Below are 18,802 nucleotides of genomic sequence, written 5' to 3'. Positions count from 1 at the left end.
TTCCACTGAGGCTGTTGAGATCGTGAAGCTCTTTCCTAATTGGAAGATGCTTCTCATTGCTCCACTGAGGGTTGAAACTTCTTCTATAGCTACCAGCTCAACAATGTAAATGGCTGGATTTTCAATTTGAGAACCAGAGGGTTGAACAATGCCTGCGGTGGTGCACAAATGTTGGGACAAGCTGTTTTTTACTCTTGTCTTAAGAGCCGAGGGACAAGGGGTTACGTTGGGATCGGGAATATCGTTTTTTGTTGTATACTTCAGCTATAGATTGCAGGATGCCATGTTTCAAAGCATGGTGTATTGGGTGGTAGGAGCATTGGCCGACGATGCCAGTAGTTTTCTGTCCCATGATAGCGTAAAAAACAACTATCCTTGGTCCCCATAAAATAAAGTAAAAACTGACTCCTGTTAAATTGAATGTGCCTTCACTTGATGAACCAAATTTAACCAGATTAATTACACATCAATTTAACAATGATCTTTATAAAAATCTAATCCGGTCAGGGTTGAGGTTAGAAACTCTTTAGATCAACACATCAACTTCATCCGAGTTTCATGAATTGTAAGCAATTCCGCTTTTGCCTCAACCACTTTTATTTTTTAAATATTCTAACCACATATTTTAATATTTCACTTTAAAATAAAACAATATAAAAAAATTACAATGTTTATATATTTTTAAAAGATGTTTGAAAGTGTAATAAGAGTTACGATTCAAAATGTTTTTCACTCGAAAATACATTAAAATAATATTTTTTTTTTATTTTTTAAAAATTACTTTTAACATCAGCACATTAAAACAATCTGAAAACATAAAAAAAAAAATTTTAAACAAAATAAATTAAATTTTTAAAAAATACAATTGCAACCGTGTTTCTAAACATTGTCTTAGTCAACCAACTTATAAATATCGAGGTAATCATTTGCACAAAAAAAAAATTATTACTAACAAACTTGTTTTATACATAAAATAATATTTAATTATATAATAAATAATCTTAAATATTTTAAAATTGAAATAATCAAGTATATTACATCTCAACACGTATGGCTCTATTTAATAGTTTTAATTACTTAAAAAAACTATTTAATGTCTTATTATTATTATTATTTTCATATGTTTTTTTTTTTACAATATTTGTATAATTTCTAGAGAAAGAACTTTTTCTTAAGCAATTCATCAAATTTATTATAGAAAATGTTTGATTTAAAAAAAAAAAAAACTATTCAAGTCATATATTTAATAATAATAATTTAGTTTAAATAATTTTACAAATGGAATAGCACAACAATTTATTATCAATATCATATCAGTAAGAACACCAAGGCCAAACACTTAAAAGTACACGAGGGCTACAATTTCCCACAAGGATAATTTGTGCAAGCATGATACCTGTTCTCAACGGAAGAGAGTGTTAATTCTGCTGTACAAAAGGAATTGCGGCGCGTCGACACTCGGTCATGTTTTGAGAATGGTTTGCTCTTATACTCACATCAAACAGCAGGAATTCATTTGATGACCCATGCCAAAAAATATCTGCATTTCAGACGTATGATGCCATTTATTTTCTCCCTTTTAAAGAGAGAACATTGCTAATTCAATCGTCGCCTTGTTCATGTCCATCAACTTGGTTCTCCTCATTGCCTCCTTCATCCCCTCCACCCCCATAATTAACCCATGGCAACATAGATTCAAACAAGACTGCCAATGCATTTCGATTAGCAACATCGCGTGGAGCAGGGCCACCGTCAAGTGGGTTGGCAATTTGTCCCCCATTTTGCTCTGCCTCTCTCATCCTTGGATCAACCATGAAGTTTTGCAGGTTCTCAGGTGGAAGTGTTGGAACTGTATCAGAGAAGTCTGAAACCAGCAAATGGCCATACCTATAATTAAACAAACTGTATCAAGTTCTGCAACAACATCAAGTACAGCAATCATTGGATGCAAGGGATGTATCTCAGTCCAGTTCCAATAATAATTCTGCAGACCCTCAAATCAGCACACAAGCATAAACTTGATTCAGTCATCTGCGGGCGCGAATTATAATAACAATAAATAACATCATTTCTTGGGACAAAACAACAATCAACAACAATCATTAACAGCTACTAATAGGTGGTTAGAGCGAAATATAGGAACAAGTCCATAATTCAAAACACTTACTCATTGTTCTCAGATGAAAAGGCCTCTTTTCTCACACAAGCCCAATCCTTGGCATCACTGCTACTATGTTCTAGAGTTTCAATCACTTGTAAAGCACTGTTCCGAAGCAATTTTTGCAGGTCTGGAAGCCTCCATATGATATAACTTCTCTCTACATATATATTAATCAGATGATCCAAGGATGCAGACCCTGTTTTCTCTGATTGAAAAAAGGCATGCTTTAGTATATTTGTCCATGCCTGATCTTTCAAAGGTACCTTGGCTACTAACTTCTTAAGGACTGACGGGTGGAGCATCAAAGCCTGCTTCATCAAATCAGCTGAACTAGACTTTGTAGCACTAGTATCATCATCTTTTGATGGTTCCTCACACTCAAGATAAAACCGACAAATGGCAAGAGAATATGAGAAGTTTGGGAACAACCATAAGGAGTTATCACTTTTATAGTCTTCAGAAAACCATTCCAACCACGCATACACTTCTGCCCTCAAAGCAAAGTAATCAACACAGAACATGGCCCCCATTGGATCATCTAAATCCAATGAAAGTAAAAGTTTGCAAACCTCAAGGGCAGAACGATGACAACCACGCCTGTCCAAGTTTTTCATGTGAGTGAAAAGTGTTGTAAACATTGGCTTGTTTGTTTCATGGTTGATCTTCAACTGGCAATTTGCCTGCAAGGGGGTGAACGTGGGGTGCCATGCACATTCCAAGGCATATAAACTCTTTGCAATAGCATCAGCTGACATTTGATGCTCACCCACAAATTTGAAATAGTCTGCCATTGTTATAAGTGAATCTAGGTGATAAGGTTGGTATAATAGAATGCTTGCTATGCCATTGAGATCTTGAATAGCTTTGGCAGCTTCAAATGCACTCTGTGCTTGATCATAGTAAGAAGAGTGAACATATCTGCATAAATAAAACAACACAGAATCAGGACATGCATGAAGAATCAAAGCTCACAACAAAAGAGCTTCACCAACTAATGATATATAGAAGATAGGTGAGAAGAGAAAGAAGAAATGAAGAAGGAAAATCCTATTTGGAAATGAGTTTGAATGAGATATATTAGCTTTTTTTACTTGAGAATTAAACCACTGTAGTTTCACTGATAGGCAGAGACGCAATAATTCCTCAAGAAAACACAAGAAAGGATTGCAATTCAAGTAACTGATAGATATAATAGAAAAGAACCATATTTAGCAGCCCATGTAGAATACGAACACATCTTGTGCAGAATAAAAATGCTTTACACAGATTTCAGAATAAGTTCACAAATACAAATGATAATGCTGCTTCTGCAGCCAGTCTGCAAAAGACAAAAATTTTTTTTGGAAAAGATTAATGTATTAAAAGAAGAAGAGGTCCAAATAAAGAGGGGTTAACCTCCCGGGATACAAGAAAAATGGGAAAACGAATTCAAAAAAGGAAAAGGAAATAAAAAACAGAAAGACAAAGGGAGCTACACTAAGAGGCTAGCTGACTTGAAACCAAAAGCCAACTCTTTAGATTCAATTACAGGGGGAAGAAGTGGCAGGAAGCTATGGCTCTTGCAGGTCCCATGAATCTCGGATAGAAGCTGGGATGGTACATTTGTGATCATAGCTTATCAGGTGAGTTCGGATTAGTTGGATGATGTCCTCACTTAGGGACTGAGGTGGCTGGAAATGTTGGCAGAAGATTCGGTTGTTTCGTTCGTACCATATGAAATACACTGAGGCGGACAGGATAAGGCGAGCTAGCAGATGGGTGATTTCATGACGAGTTTAGAATTGGAGGAGGCCCACTAGAGAAGCTGATGCCAAGGGATGTTAGGCCATTGCACTTCAGACTTGCTGGTCACGGCTCCCCAAACTGTGCTGGAATAAGAACATTAGTGGTCATGGTTTTCAATGTCCATTCCACATAGAATGCATGCTGTGTTTGTTATGCTCCCCACGGTGTGTAGCCTATCTATAGTGTGAAGGTGCCCCTCAGAAGCAAGCCAAAGGATGAAGGATTGACAAGGGATATGACCTTTGAACCATAGCAAATGGTGAATGGTATTTGCAGGTCTGGTCTCTCGAAGCAACTCCCAAGCTGAATCTATGGTGAATTGTCCTGAGGGATTCCCTTTCCAGACGTGGCGATCTTCCATGTGGGGTCCTGGCTGAAAAGGAATAGAGTTCCAAATTGCTTGAAAGGCTTGGATACTGCTTGGAAAGTTCCAGCCATCCTCTTTGATGATCCCCGAGACCTTTGCATTTCAGAGTAACCTTGTAAGTGAGAGTTCTGAGGGGGAGCATGTCATTTAATCAAACCAAAGATAGGTTGTATTCCCATTGCCAATGCATGTCGTAAATTTTCCTCTGCACCAGTCCCTACTTTGAAGAACCTTCCTCCAAGACCAAGAGGGGTTGGAGGGGATGTTAAGTTGCCAGAAGGATCTCCCTCGAAGTAAGGTGGTGTGAACCCATGTTGCCCATATTGAATGCTTGTCTGTTAGAATACACCATATGTGTTTCATGGTGGCAGCTCTATTCCATGTTTTGAGACTTTTAAGACCAAGGCCTCCTTCCTTCAGGGGCTAGCAGATTGAGGACCAAGCTACCTTGGCTCCCATCAGGATGAGGGAGGTTCCTTTCCATAGGGCTGCTTGCAACTAGACAATCCGTTAAAGTGTCCTAGTTATCATTAAACATTTCAAAGTCTCAATAAGGTAGGTTAAAGCCATAAGACCATCACTTCATCCCCCACCATGCCCCCTCCTCACTCCCATAGAAAAAAAATCCTTGAAAGACACCAAAAATTATGTATCTTGATAACCAATTTAAACCCATGACTAAAATGAAAAATCCCCATGTGAATGCTACAATTCACAAGCAAGAGCCCCAAAAGGCAAACAAGAATAAGGAATTTACATTCAATACGAGTCAATGAAGAAACTACCAGTGATGTTTTAATTTCATAACAGATGCATAACCTGGGACATAAAGCAGAAAAATGGAGAATTAATGCCGACAATATCTAGAAAGCAAGGATATTCATTACCTAAAATGATGGTATCCGTCCTTAGTTTCCAAAAACTCCATGGATAAAGATCCATCCCAACGAGGCCAATGTTCTGATGGAGAGACTAGAATTGTCTTTCTAGTATGATGGGCTCCACGTCTGCCGCCACGAACCTGTCTAGAACTGCTGTCTTGATTACTTTTCTCAAATGATTTCACCACCTTAGAACCAAAAATTCTCCGTAACTCATTCTCAGGATTCAAACATTTGGGATCCAGTTGCAAGGCGGGAGGTGCACATTGTTTAACAAATCCTGCACAAAGTTTTGATGTTTCTGGTTTGGTTTTGGTGGGGCCCAGCTTATGTCTTGAAGAATTAGCATCCAAGGATAAAGCATCTAATGTATCATCCAAAGGTTCTTCAACTTTATTTGTAATTGAAGTCAAACCAGCCTTGCATTTCTTTTTCTTCTTCTTCTTTGATTTCTGATTGGAAGTTGAAATGGCACCCGTCATGCTTTTCATCACAGACAGTTCCTGTTTGTGATCTTTACCCACTACCATTTCATCTGCAATTTCTGGCTCATCCTCCTGCAGCTGAAACCAAACATTAGCAACTGACAATAAATGGAGAGTAGATATTCCACACTTTCCTTCCACAACCATTAGTACTCCTTTTGATTTAAGCAATTAGATCTTTTAAGGAATCATACTTGAGAACAATGTAAGATGATGAACAACAATTACATAAACAAATCTGCCAGGTAAACTTGAAAATACACTGTTAACGGATCTTCTTCTGCAATATCAAATGTTCTTCAAAATTTCACATGCACGCACCAATTTCCTTGTTATCTCACTAAGTTTTCACACTCCAGAGCAATTCGACCATTGAGCAAAGCATAAGATAAGTGGTGTAAAATATCAGATAAAAAGATGGTTGGAAAAGAATGTAACGGATCCTAAGAAAACTGAACAGAATGCTTAGAAAGACCAAGTAATAATCCTTCATAAGCAGACAAAAATACATAATTCTGGGCAGCTGAATGGGAACCAAATGTAAAGAATGCTATGAAAACTGAACTGACCGTAGAGGCTTCCATGAAAAACTGAATTGAACGCTAAGAATGCATGCAAACTAAAGCTATTGCAAACGAACTGGTCAACTGTATTGCACATGCTGTAATAAAAAAAGCATGGGCATGTTTTTTTAGTCTCAGTTTTTCAGCTAGCTACATGGTTTATGGGTTCATAGAAACGCAGTGCCTCTTGGTGTTGCGTTACTACTGTATGTTTTAAAATCTCAAAACGACTCAAGTTCATAAGAGACTGTCAGACTGATTATAATTTTACAAAGGGACAATTTTTACACAACAATACATCATATGTACGTATTGGAAGCTCACATATAAACTTAAAAGAGAATATTATATATTGTGGCACCTTCCAAACACTGAATACCCATTATATAAGACATCGTAAGCAACCTAAAAAATGAAGGAAATAAACAAAAAAGCAGCAGCAATATTCGTCTTGAAGTATAGGTAACTTTCTGGTTTTGATCAGTTAATTGCTGCACAGTAAGAGCGAGGACTGAGGAATAAAACCTGATCAACGTCATCATCATTGAGAAGGTCAAATGGGTTTATTGCAGGGCGATTTTCCGAATCAGGAGATTCAGCTGCTTCTTCTTCTTCTTCTTCTTCATCCTCCACATGATGCTGTTGCTGCTGTAGTTCTTGTTCTTTCAGGAATTTCTTCAGTAACCTAGCTGACATTCTGTCTTCTTTTCTGCGTCTGTAAAATATCAGAGAATTTGATTGGATTCCCGGTTTTCAGACAATAGGGATTGGGATTTCTGTCCTCCTCGAAGCTTGATGATGGCGGTGGAGACGACGGTTTTCCTTGATTTTATAATTTTTTTATAAATTAGAGCATCCGGGCCCTTGCCTAAATTTTTTATAAATTTTAGGCTTTAGCCCGTCAAAGCATCTTCTCTTTTTTCTGTTTGGGCCTTTCGTGGACCTGGAATCCTTTTTTATTTCACTGAATAGTTGACTTGTGGTATCAAGCCCGTGTGTTATAGAATTTGTAAACAACGAAAATAATTACTCTTATTTCCCCCCCCTCCCTGAATTTGATTTAACTAATTATTGTATTGGTTTTTTTATAAATAATAATATTTTAATTTAACTAAAAAAACTAAAAAAGGCTGAGAAACACAGACAAAACAAACCTATTTATTTTGACGTTTTGAAAATATTTAAAAAAAATGAAAAGTTTTTATTTTTTATTTTAAATTAATTTTTTTATTTTAAAATTACTTTGATGTTTTTTAAAAATAAAAAAATATATTATTTTAATATATTTTAAAAAATAACCGGCAGTATAATAGCAAGCAGTCGCTACACGTACAGAACCAAGGGCAGCATTTGGATCTTCTACCTTGAGTCAAACATAAAGCCAAGAAGATACTCCCATAACCAAAAGAAAGGGAAAAAAACAAAATGTTTAGGATTCGGCTTGATAAGGTAATCCATTACACTGCACTGTACAAAAGCAAAGCAAAGCAAAGCCCAATCCCCTCTCTTTCTCTATCTCTATTTCTCTTCCGCAGTTAGGCGACATATTCAAGAGGTGATATTCTTACTCTCTCTCTCCCCTTTATTATTTTTTATTTTAGAAATAATCTTTGGGGTTTAGGATTGAGGGTTTATTCCAAAATTTTGTTTCCTTTTTTCTACTAACGTTGGCAATAATTTCAGCTTCTTTTTCTTTCCTTGGGGTCAATTTAGGCATCAATGGGGTCTGTACTTCGTGAATGGATAGGGTTTCAGCAATTCCCTACTGCTACTCAATCCAAACTTGTAGAATTGTTTGCCAAGTTAAAGGAAGAGGTTCAGACTTTCTATCTTTTTGCTGTTTCAATTCAAAATATTTGTTCCATTTCGTCGTTTCTGTTTTCGTAATTATTTATTTTATTGGACTATTTTGTAATTGCAGGGTGTTGATAAACTGACCATACTTGTTATGGGCAAAGGAGGAGTTGGGAAATCTTCCACTGTTAATTCTCTTTTTGGAGAGCGAGCGGTCAATGTTAGCTCTTTCCAGGTAACTAATTTCCTGTGAATTTTAGGGCTAAGGGAAGCTTGTGGTCTTTGTATGCTCCATATATTTATATATGGTTGATAATAACAATGCTTGCATTACAGTCAGAGGGGTTCAGACCTGTTATGGTTTCACGCAACCGGGCTGGATTCACGTTAAACATCATTGACACTCCGGGCCTTGTGGAAGGTGGTTATGTCAGTTACCAAGCTCTGGACATGATTAAACGGTTAGTACTACTAGAACCTCATATGTGGTTCACTCGGATTCCTATGAAATCATTACTTCTGTGGTTCTTTATCCTGGAATTCCTGTATAAAGATGTGGTGACCGTACATTAATTTGACTTTAGGTTCTGGTTTGTCTGCTAATGTAGGTTTCTTTTGAATAAGACTATACATGTATTGCTCTATGTTGATCGCCTGGATGCATATAGAGTGGATGACTTGGACAAGCAGATAATTGGTGCTATATCTGACAGTTTTGGAAAAGAAATATGGAGTAAAAGTTTGCTTGTCCTCACTCATGCTCAACTCTGCCCACCAGATGATCTAAGTTATGATGTCTTTTGTGCTCGAAGATCAGAGGCTGTGTTGAAGACCATTCGTATGGGAGCACGGATTAGGAAACGAGACTTTGAGGTAAATTGTTTCTTCTTAACTTGCTGTTTTTCTCCCTTCTTCTAGGTTTTTTTCTTTAATTTTACTGGCAACAGCTTCTAATTGGTATTCTGAATGTGCAACAATATTCTGATCAAATGATAAGTGCATAATTTGCTGCATATGCGTGTTGATAATCTGTTTCAAATAGCAGGGTGATTTGGGTTTTTTTTCATAGACGTTATTCCTTCTAAAATAAATAACTCCCCTCTCTCAGATACACATTCTTATGCTAATGAATAGTGCTGTAGACCTCATTTTTTAATGCTATAGATCTTATAACCTCTTAAGAAACTTAAGGTTCATGATGCGCGGGTTCAAGAGACACTGTGACTTGCTTTTTTTAGAAATTAATGGGGAAGCATATCTTCATTTTTCTATCCACTATGTTAAAAACTTACCATGGGTTTTTGCAACTTTCTCCTGTTCAAATGTACGCATTTGGCCGACAAATGAAAAGGAATGCTAAAAATGGAGGTTTGTTGTTTTGCTTCGGTCAAATCATTCTTTTTTTTCTGCATTGTCAATTATTTACTGCTTGTAGCACCATACAGATCTTCAAATATGGTTCACATACTTTAAAAAATGAACTTTGTTATTCAAGGAAGTAAACAAAATGGTAAAATAACCTTCAATTCATTGAGCATGTTTTCAGATATCCTCTTCCATTTCCACTTCTGTTTATATCCAACACATGAATTGCTTGGAAAATTATTTCAAATTCATTTCCTTCAACCATGACATCCTTGTTCATCCTGGATGCTGAGGACTATCATGGTAGTTGAAGCTGGTACATTTTGTAGAGGACTGAGTGGGGAATTAGTGAAGGTAGGCTGTCAAATGTGTTAAATTTAGTGGCCTTGATTGTTGGTGTTAAACCAAAGTAGATGATATTTTTATCCTAATCAGTAATAACCTTAGTGCCTGTTGGTGAAAGGGTGCCAGCTTGAGGGTCAGGACATGGTTTTTTCTGTTGCCACCAATTTACTTGAAGTAAGTTAGCTTTTTGGTAGGCTGGGGAATCATCAGATGGACATTTTTTATATAAATCTGATGAGACTCTTATATTGCTTCCATAAAAAAAGGATCCATGGGTCATAGGGGGTCCATCTTTCATGTGAACGAGGGAGTACTACACCAAGAGTATCTAGTATTCTCATATCTGACAAATTGGATGTCTTGGGATGTTTTGTGCTGGTATACAAGGAGATTTGATTTAGGAGCTTGAGGAAATTATGGAGAGTTCAGAATTGATTTTTTCTGGTGCTTCAAAGCAAAGGAAGAGATGAGGTTCCTAAGGAAATTGAGAACCTCATGAATATCAAGTTCAAGAGTGATGGGAAGAAGAGTTGCGTGATGGTGGCTTATGTGATGCGGTTAACCGAGCCCTTTCCCCCTTTGTCTGCATTATCACTGTGGAAGTCAGTTGGAAAACACTTAGCAATCGCCCCAGTTTCTTGTATCTCACAAACCAAGGGACACCATGAAATTTCTACTTGTTTCCTTTAATGCACAAAGTGATTCTGGACTCCTTTTCTTTTTCTTTTTTTCCTGCTTTGTCTTCTTTAATTTCATCCAAATTTTCTGTGGAGTTCCTCTGCATCCTTTTAAAGTATTATCAAGGATATCCTAAGGGAGAATTTATTTTTTATTTTTATTTATTTTTTAATTTTTAATTTTTTGCTTTGCAATGTTTTATCTTTTGGATTGTAAAATATTCTCAAGTATGCAAAATGGCATTTCATGAGTTATGGTGGAGTTTCGGCAAGATTTTAGGGCACCATTTCTAGTACTTTATGTTTGCTTATAGATTTGTATTGGGAAAGAAGTGATTATGTATGATTTTACTCCAAGAGAGGAAAAATATGCAAATCTGATTAGAAAATTAGATAAGCTGGAGTAACTTCTCACCTTTATTCATGCCAATTGATGGCTTGAAAGTATGTCATTATCTGCGGAAAAGGTAAACTCTCCCTTTCCATATAATTTCTTCATCCTGGATCTGAAGTCTATAAATGAGGGTTATTTACAACATCTTTGAAAAGGTGGTGCTACTCAAGCTACAACTAATGCTTGAAATATTGTGTTGTTGTATGATCTCCATTTTCAGAATTCTGTGAATTGATTGAGAGAACTTTTTTAATTCAAAAGTTGTATATTAAAGTGTTGGATGCATGGGATTGAGATATACGCATTCCAGTGTCTAAGCACTTATTAATTTGGAGTTGAAGAGGGTGTTACCTAAATGAAACTAGTTTTGTGGTTCATGAGTGAACTGCATTCTTCATGGGACATTTAATGTGCTGTAATTGCGTTTGGAAATCAACTTCATTGATAAAAATGCAGATGCATCTTCATTTTTATTTTCCTTTCTGAGAATTATCTTTGTTATAGTTTTGAGGAGGCATTAATGGGAAATAAATTAATTTTCCAGTTCATGAGATAATCGATAGCCTGTAATTGTATTTGAAGATCAATCTCTATGGAACATGTGAAAATAGAATATGAGAATTTGTTTATTTATTTTTGGGGGTTCTATTTTAGTGTGATTGTTTACATAATCAATCATTCACTTGCTTTTGATGCTTCTAGGATTCTGCTATTCCAGTTGGTTTGGTTGAGAACAGTGGGAGATGCAACAAAAATGAGAATGATGAAAAGGTTCACTCATTATTCTCAGAGTTTATGACAATTTATTCATTTGTTCAAGTGGTTTATTGTGAATTGCTTAATTTTGAGTTGCAGATTCTCCCCAACGGGGATGCTTGGATTCCGAGCCTGGTAAAAGAGATCATTTTGGTTGCAACAAATGGGAAGAAAGCTCTTGTAGTTGATGAGAAGTTGGTTAATGGGTCTGAGTCAAATGACAGGGGAAAGATATTTATTCCTCTTATTTTAGGGATTCAGGTAAAAACTTATCATGTGATCTAGCTCCTGTATTCTTTTGTGGTAGAACCAGTTCATATGATCAATTTCATTCGTGTTAATTTTATTTTATTTTCATGTTGCAGTGGCTTCTTGTGAAATGGATTCAACGAGAAATAAAAAAAGATATTGCAAAAGGCGGCAAGTATCTTTAGTACTGTTTGGTTGCATTCAAATCAATTGCAAGTTGTTATGTGGCTCTTTAATGGTCTCTTCTTCCTTCTTTCCCTACCTTTTTGTATTCATTTCCTTTTTATGTTTGTGCATCTTCACCGTTTTTGAATACCTGTGCCATTTGTACCTGTGTGTTGGTGTTTTGAGTTGTTCTTAGGGACAGAATATGAGTGAAAGGAGGCTCTTGTTCTTCAACTAACCATATGCTTTTGCTGTTTAATGTTTTTTTTCCTTGCTTTTTATTTGTCTTTCGTTCATAATCTTTTCCATTTAATTTGGGTCTTTCAAAGTTTCAATCTATCCTTTACATGTGAAGATGATATATATTTACCTATCAGAGTGGTATTTCTGTGCCCTTTCTGTGGAAGTAGAAGTGCCTGATGTTGTTGCGCCGCAAATAGATATCTTTCTTTATCCATTTGCTCATTTTGAATCCATGCGGTGGTAGTGTTCTGGGCACAAATGTGTTAGCATATAATCTCTAAGATGCTATTCTCTACCAACCTATACATGCTAGAAGAAGTTGATTTCTCCGACCTATGCCATGCTAAGGAAAATATTTCTACCTCTTCAAAATGTGGTCCCTGTGGTGGGCTTTAATTTCATTAAAAATGTTTCGAGCATCCATTGGTTGTGAGTTTGTGATTATGGTCACTTTACTCCTGGCATGGCAGCCAACATTTGAAAGCTGTTTGCTATCTTTCTGCGGAGATTACGGGAGGTAGGGAGGCGGAACCAAAGGTTTGGAAAAGAGAGTGTTTGTTAATGAGGTGCACCGCTTGTAAACAAACACACCGAAGCGGGGGACCAGAGCAGTGAAGGTTTTTATACTCTGGGTGCCACCATTAAAGCATACCAACATAGCCTGTAAACATCATTGAAGATACCACAATCATAGTAAACATCTCATGATTATATATATTATCACATGAACTTGCCTTATCATGTTGCATTTTTGGCGTGCTTGATGCCCTTCAGCGATCGGTGATTTGGTGTCTAGTGCGCTGGAAGAGGGCGACATGTGCGGTTGTATTGTGGTCAGTTTTTGTGGTTCAGTGGTTGGATTAGCTGGAATTTTACCGTGACGATACCTTACATGGGCAATGCCACACTTGAATGGCCAAGAAGGCAATGCACAATCTGGGTTGGAGGTCATGTAGCGGACCATCTGCACCATTGCTTGATCCACGGAATCAGATCTCCCAAAAAGATGATCGTTTTTTGCCCTATTTTTTTGACATGGGAACAAGTCAATCTTGTGGTCAATTTTTGTCGGATGAATGGGCATTTTAATAGTAAACAACAAATTGGCAATCTTTTCCTCATTTTTATACCAAAATAACAATCGTGAAAGTGAGAATTACGGTTTTTACTGTTCTAACATCCGAGGCTCTCATTTCGTTTTATATATATATATATATATATATATATATATATATATATATATATATATATATATATATAATGATAAGTTTATATGAATTATTTTATTTTCAATGTCATCAATATGATAAAATACTACAAAGAAAACATGAAAATGTCATAAATGAAGAGCACACAAACAAGAAATGGTAGATTTAAATTCAACAAATCAACAAGGATATAATGTATGTGATCAACGTAATAATTTTTTATAAAAAAATAAATGAAAATACCATGCATAAAGACACAAAAATACAAATTAATAAATTTAAATTTAACAAAGAAAAAAAACACACTAATTGTTGAAAAGTTGTGTGCTTTGTGATGAATATAATAAAACCTAGGCAAGTTTTTGTTAGGCCCAGGATTTATACCCTCTACAGTCTACACACGATTTATGTCCCAATACTTAAAATCAGGCCTTAACAGATATTAACCCTAAACTATGATGGTTCTCAAAACTCTCCCGAGTATAGGGCTCGCATCCATTCAATTTTTTATTTTCACATGACATACTGTAGAACCTGGAACTAGGATAGCTTTTGCAATGTTATGTTGTTCCTCTGTGTCTTTGTTTTCAAGTAATCCAAAACTATAGGTGATATGCACATTGTTCATCATATTATTGTATAAATAGTCTAGAACCCCAAAATAAACTATTTATTCTTCTTGAAGAAGACAATTTCATCTTCTTCTTGCTTAAACTTGAATACAACTTTACGAGCTTTACAGGGCTCTCATCTCCTACCTAATCTAACTTTAATTATAGAGGATACCAGACCCTTTTTGGAAATATATATTCTAATTATCCAATCTTTTACACATTCCAATCCATAATCTAACAGTTTTTTATTTGGATTAAACGTATAACGTGACCCTGTGCTTTCATGGAGTTTAGATCATTGAATCCATTTGACCAACTCATCAGGAGCCATTCCACTAAAGCCATGGACCTTGTGATCTCTTTGCTTGCATATACCATATACAAAAAAAACACTATGCCAGTCTAGACAGAGTAGATTGTAATGATTTCTTCTGCAGTTGCTCTCTAGCCCACTGAAATTCGGCATTCCAACTACCAATAGTTCTGTTATATTCACATTTATGCAGAATAACCCTCAGAAATATGTTCTTGACGTGCCTTTGTGGACAATCTATTTAATACAGCAAGCCATGGAATGAAACTGTGTCTAGGAGGAATATGTGAAGGACACCAGATCATCTGATCTAGCTCCAAGCCAAATCCACTCTCTATTCTTTATTACAGTTTCCAATCTTGCTTTAGAAGGAATACCAAATATGTAGAGCAGTCTAGATCCATAACCTTTACAAGAAAACCAGAAGAGTGCCAGTGATCCCACCATAAGTGAATTGTTCTGCCATTACCTGCAATATAGTGGATTTGATCCCAGACTAACCCTCTCAACTTTAGGAGCTTTTTCCAGTACCATGCACAATCAGTGGTACATTTCAGGCTCCAAAGACTATTACCCTTCAGTCTATAAGACAGAATCCACCAACCCACAAAGATCCAGCTTTGAGGTAAAGACTCCAGATACATCTAAGAATAGAAACAATATTCCATTCTCTAATTTTATTCCAGCCCAACCCTCCTTGTTTAGGCAACGTCACCTTACACCAAGCCACCTTAGCACCTAAAGCATTATCCGCCTTCCCCTTCCAAAGAAATGCATTACATTTCTGCTCCAAAATCTTAATAACACTAGCAGGAAGCAAGAGGATTGTACACCAATAATTCCTTTATGTTTAAGATCACTGAAGATAACAGCTGCAATCTCCCAGCAAAAGAAAGCCTTTTTGTTACCCAATGCTGTATTTTAACAGATTCTATCTATAAGTGGTTTGCAATCAGCATAAGTCAGTTTTTTTGGCAATTAATGGCACCCTAAAAATATCTTACAGGAAACCTCCCAGCTTTAAATTCAGTAATCCTTTGCATACTACTAACTGAAGCATCCACTCCACAACAAAAGAATTCATTTTTTGAAGAATTACACTGCAAACCAGATAGCTGGAAAAACAGTTGTAGTATAGTTGTAATAGCCTGTAAGGATGCAACATCTCCCTTTGTGAAAATTATAAGAACATCCACAAAGCACAAATGTGTAAGTTTAATCTTACTACACTTTGGATGATAGGGAACAATACTCATTAATAGCAGCATTATTCAGCAAGCAAGAAAGCACTTCCATTGCTACTACAAGCAGGTAAGGGGAAAGAGGATCTCCTTGCCGAAGCCCTTCAGAGCCAGCAAATACCTACACAAATTGCCATTAATAGAAATGGAGAAAGGACTAGCCACACATGCTCTGATCCAATTCACATACTGCATAGGCAATCCCTTAGCCTATATATTGTCTTTCAACTTTCAAGTACTAAATGTTGAAGTATTGTCATTTTCTTCTAAAGGTTTCATGATTCCTTTTGCTATATTGTTCTAACATGTCATTACTCGTGGAAGTAGCTTTCCTATCTCTTAAGCAAGGTGCTGTTGCTCAACTTGTACTCCTATAGTCATTACTGTGCGTGACTATCACTATGTTATTTTAACATATTCTTGAACGGAGCGTGACCCGAGTTTTAATGACTTGTGAGAAGCTAATGGAGTGCATGAGCTGTGTCAATCCCTATCAGCAGTTTGGTCCCTCATTTTAAACCCGTGAACCTACCACATATTGACCTCATCGAAAAAACAAAAACTAATCTGTAAAATCAGAGAACAACGGGACAGAGGTAACAAAATCCCTAATGGTTATGGATGAAGCTCACATTTCTTATAATGCCGTAATGCAAGGATGTGTAATGGACAACTAGCACAAGCTTGAAACTAGGGACCCTTCTCTTTTTCTTGTATGGGTTTCTAACAATAGATTCTTTCTTTTTGATCACCTAGTTTAAAAAACAGATGTTGCTTCACAGAATGGCGAGTCCTTCAAAAATCATATCCCTGTTGGCTGTTGCGAAACTGCCAGGATCATGTTAATAGAAATGGCAGCCATCCTTCCATCAAGAGCAAGGGAATGCTGCTGGGCACTCTTCTGCTCTGGATTGGTTATCACCTGAAATGAATGCAAGTGACTCAGGCAATACTGATGTTTCAAATCCGAGAAGACCCATTTGTTTAGAAACATATCGTGTTTGCTCGATCAACTTAAAAAGAAAACTAGAAGGTTGAAACAAATGTCTTTTCTACATGCTAGATATGGAAATCTTATTGAATTCCCAGTGGAGAAGACATCAAATAAATCTTGGTCTCTTGCTCTTTCCCGGTCAGTTCTGTCTATCAGTTGCCATCTCAGTAAAGCATCCGAGTCCCTCAACTCTTTTGGAATATGGAGGGCTGGTCGTGTGAGTTGAAGGCTCGCCAATGCTAGCAGCAGCCCGGTAGTGTCGTTAATATAGATGGCCTTATACTTTGAGGCTTATCCGGCTGAAAGTAGCCTGCTCCCTCATGGTGGTTGTGGGTAGATGGCCTGCGATGGACCCAGTTAGAGAACAACTTGGATCTAAGAATATCTATTAATGAAAAAGAAAAAGAAAAGGAATCCACAGATTTCAAGGTCCTTTGACATTGTCAACGCAGCGGATTTTTTATTTTTAATCTCCACATCAAAGCTGTTGTATCAATAATGGTTGTATTAATAATGATAGCTTGATGTTTTTCTTCTTTGTGGACTTTGAAATGAAGCCATGATCTAAGTCTTTGCCCGTTTGTTTACGCAGGAGTTTACTGAATGTTTGATTATGATAAAACGTGTTTCACTGTTGACAGACCCACACAAAATTGAGAATAAACCGCAGCTTGGCGGAAAGCAGCTCTCAGCTGCTTTCCGCCAACCTGCAATTTTTTAATTTTATGGTCAAGTCTGGACGTCAAAACACGCGGTTGTTTTCTACCATTTTGCAGTTACACTCAAAACTGAAGTATTTTCTACCCTTTGACTCAAAACTCACGGAAGGAAGTGTTTTCTACCCTTATGGCACAAACTGACAATAGAAAAGGTTACACGGCATGTTTTCTAGCCTTTAAAATAAAGTTTAATTTAAAGATTTTAATAAAAAATAAATTTGATCTCTAGAAATATCATAAAAATAAAAATAAATATTAAATTTTTTTAAAAAAAACTATCTAGCCTTTTTTTTCAATACCTTTGAAAAAATAAAATAAAGCTAATAAAGGTAATATAAAATATAAAATGAATTGAATTTTATATTTTTTAAACATGTTAATTCAACATATTTATGAATTGAATTCTAAAGCTAACTAAATGTATTGAAACGGGTTCGACCCAGTTAAAAAAATTAAATTTTTATTTTTATTTTTAATTGTGTTTTATTCAAAAAATTAGAATGAAATCGCTTGATGACGTAGCATTTACAGAATTTGATCGCAATCCCAATCTTATTCCTGGTGATATTTTACCTGATGTTGTTGCGTGCTTAAGAAACCAAGGAAACTGTAGTTCTTATCGGATGGATTTCGTACGTGATGAAATTGTAGATATTTTAATGAAACAATAAAAAATATTTGATATAAGTATTATTTATTTCATAGTGTAATACCAGTAATTAAATCTACAATATTTAAATTAAAAATCATCAATATATATATATATATAATTATTTTATAACCTCAATTTGAAAAGTATTTTTTTAACCGAACACATTAAACTACTTTTTGTTCAATCTCAATTTGAACCACAGTTGTAACCAAACATATATAAATATCAAACCAATCTCAACCAAAAGTACTTTTTATAAAACAATTTTTTTCAAACCACAACCACAAAAGTTACCGCAATACCAAACACATTATATTTTTGTGTTTGGTCCATGAGCCTCGTTACATGTGCAACCAAATCACATGTCATTATTCCGTTTCGGCGATAAGTATCAAGGTTGTCAATTCCGTTTCGATAGGTGTTTTGTTTTTTCAATTGGAATGAAATGTTTCAGTTTCGGAGTGATTCGGCGTGCCATTTCGGGGTTATACTGTTCATATATATATAATTCAAAAAATATAATTCAAATTCAAGATAAATTAATTATAAATTATGCAATACAAACACAATATCAAACAAATAAAATTTTAAAATTTAAAATATTTCTAAATAGTCAATATTAAATAGTTCTTTAACTTAAAGTAATTCAACTAAAACATAATATCAAAATATTATGAAAGTAAAATGTTTTAGCACAAATATTTTAAATATAAAGTTAGGTTAATGTTATCAAGGCTAATGGGATCTAAAATATCCTTTATTTTGCTCAAATTCCTACAAAGTATAAAAATGAAAAAAACAACATGAATATAAACCATATATATTAGTGAT

The 18,802-nt window shown here is 35.8% G+C and overlaps 2 protein-coding genes across 4 annotated transcripts; one reads left to right on the top strand and one right to left on the bottom strand.

Annotated features, from left to right (window-relative positions):
• Positions 1-1,215: 1,215 nt before the first annotated feature.
• On the bottom strand, positions 1,216-7,081 carry LOC7487762 (uncharacterized). Of its 2 annotated transcripts, none has more exons than XM_002301417.4 (4): positions 6,768-7,081; positions 5,201-5,757; positions 2,168-3,079; positions 1,216-1,887 (listed from the first exon to the last, which is right to left on the bottom strand). In XM_002301417.4, exons 1-4 carry the CDS (start codon positions 6,936-6,938, stop codon positions 1,602-1,604), a joined length of 1,926 nt encoding a protein of 641 aa, XP_002301453.3. In that variant the 5' UTR covers positions 6,939-7,081; the 3' UTR covers positions 1,216-1,601. The 2 variants fall into 2 exon arrangements, with proteins under 2 accessions (XP_002301453.3, XP_024451409.2); XM_024595641.2 differs by having other exon boundaries at positions 5,201-5,751.
• Positions 7,082-7,629: 548 nt separating this feature from the next.
• LOC7487761 (translocase of chloroplast 33, chloroplastic) lies at positions 7,630-12,268 on the top strand. Of its 2 annotated transcripts, none has more exons than XM_002302655.3 (8): positions 7,630-7,797; positions 7,956-8,057; positions 8,164-8,271; positions 8,373-8,497; positions 8,645-8,909; positions 11,520-11,588; positions 11,673-11,834; positions 11,939-12,268. In XM_002302655.3, exons 2-8 carry the CDS (start codon positions 7,962-7,964, stop codon positions 12,005-12,007), a joined length of 894 nt encoding a protein of 297 aa, XP_002302691.1. In that variant the 5' UTR covers positions 7,630-7,797; positions 7,956-7,961; the 3' UTR covers positions 12,008-12,268. The 2 variants fall into 2 exon arrangements, with proteins under 2 accessions (XP_002302691.1, XP_024450233.1); XM_024594465.2 differs by having other exon boundaries at positions 7,926-8,057.
• The last annotated feature ends 6,534 nt before the right edge of the window (positions 12,269-18,802 follow it).

Source organism: Populus trichocarpa, chromosome 2, assembly GCF_000002775.5.
Source record: "Populus trichocarpa isolate Nisqually-1 chromosome 2, P.trichocarpa_v4.1, whole genome shotgun sequence".
Lineage (NCBI taxonomy): Eukaryota > Viridiplantae > Streptophyta > Magnoliopsida > Malpighiales > Salicaceae > Populus > Populus trichocarpa.
The sequence above is the reverse complement of the archived record's forward strand: the minus strand, read 5'-3'. Positions and strand labels throughout refer to the sequence as shown.

Bases quoted from the DNA above. Each gene is read 5' to 3' on its own strand.
- LOC7487762 (XM_002301417.4), bottom strand. From the start codon at position 6,938: ATGTCAGCTAGGTTACTGAAGAAATTCCTGAAAGAACAAGAACTACAG. The intron at 5,758-6,767 runs GTTTTATTCCTC...GTTTGGTTTCAG, and splicing joins ATGATGATGACGTTGATCAG to CTGCAGGAGGATGAGCCAGA. The intron at 3,080-5,200 runs GTAATGAATATC...TTATTTATGCAG, and splicing joins GACGGATACCATCATTTTAG to ATATGTTCACTCTTCTTACT.
- LOC7487761 (XM_002302655.3), top strand. From the start codon at position 7,962: ATGGGGTCTGTACTTCGTGAATGGATAGGGTTTCAGCAATTCCCTACT. The intron at 8,058-8,163 runs GTTCAGACTTTC...TTGTAATTGCAG, and splicing joins TTGCCAAGTTAAAGGAAGAG to GGTGTTGATAAACTGACCAT. The intron at 8,910-11,519 runs GTAAATTGTTTC...TGATGCTTCTAG, and splicing joins TTAGGAAACGAGACTTTGAG to GATTCTGCTATTCCAGTTGG.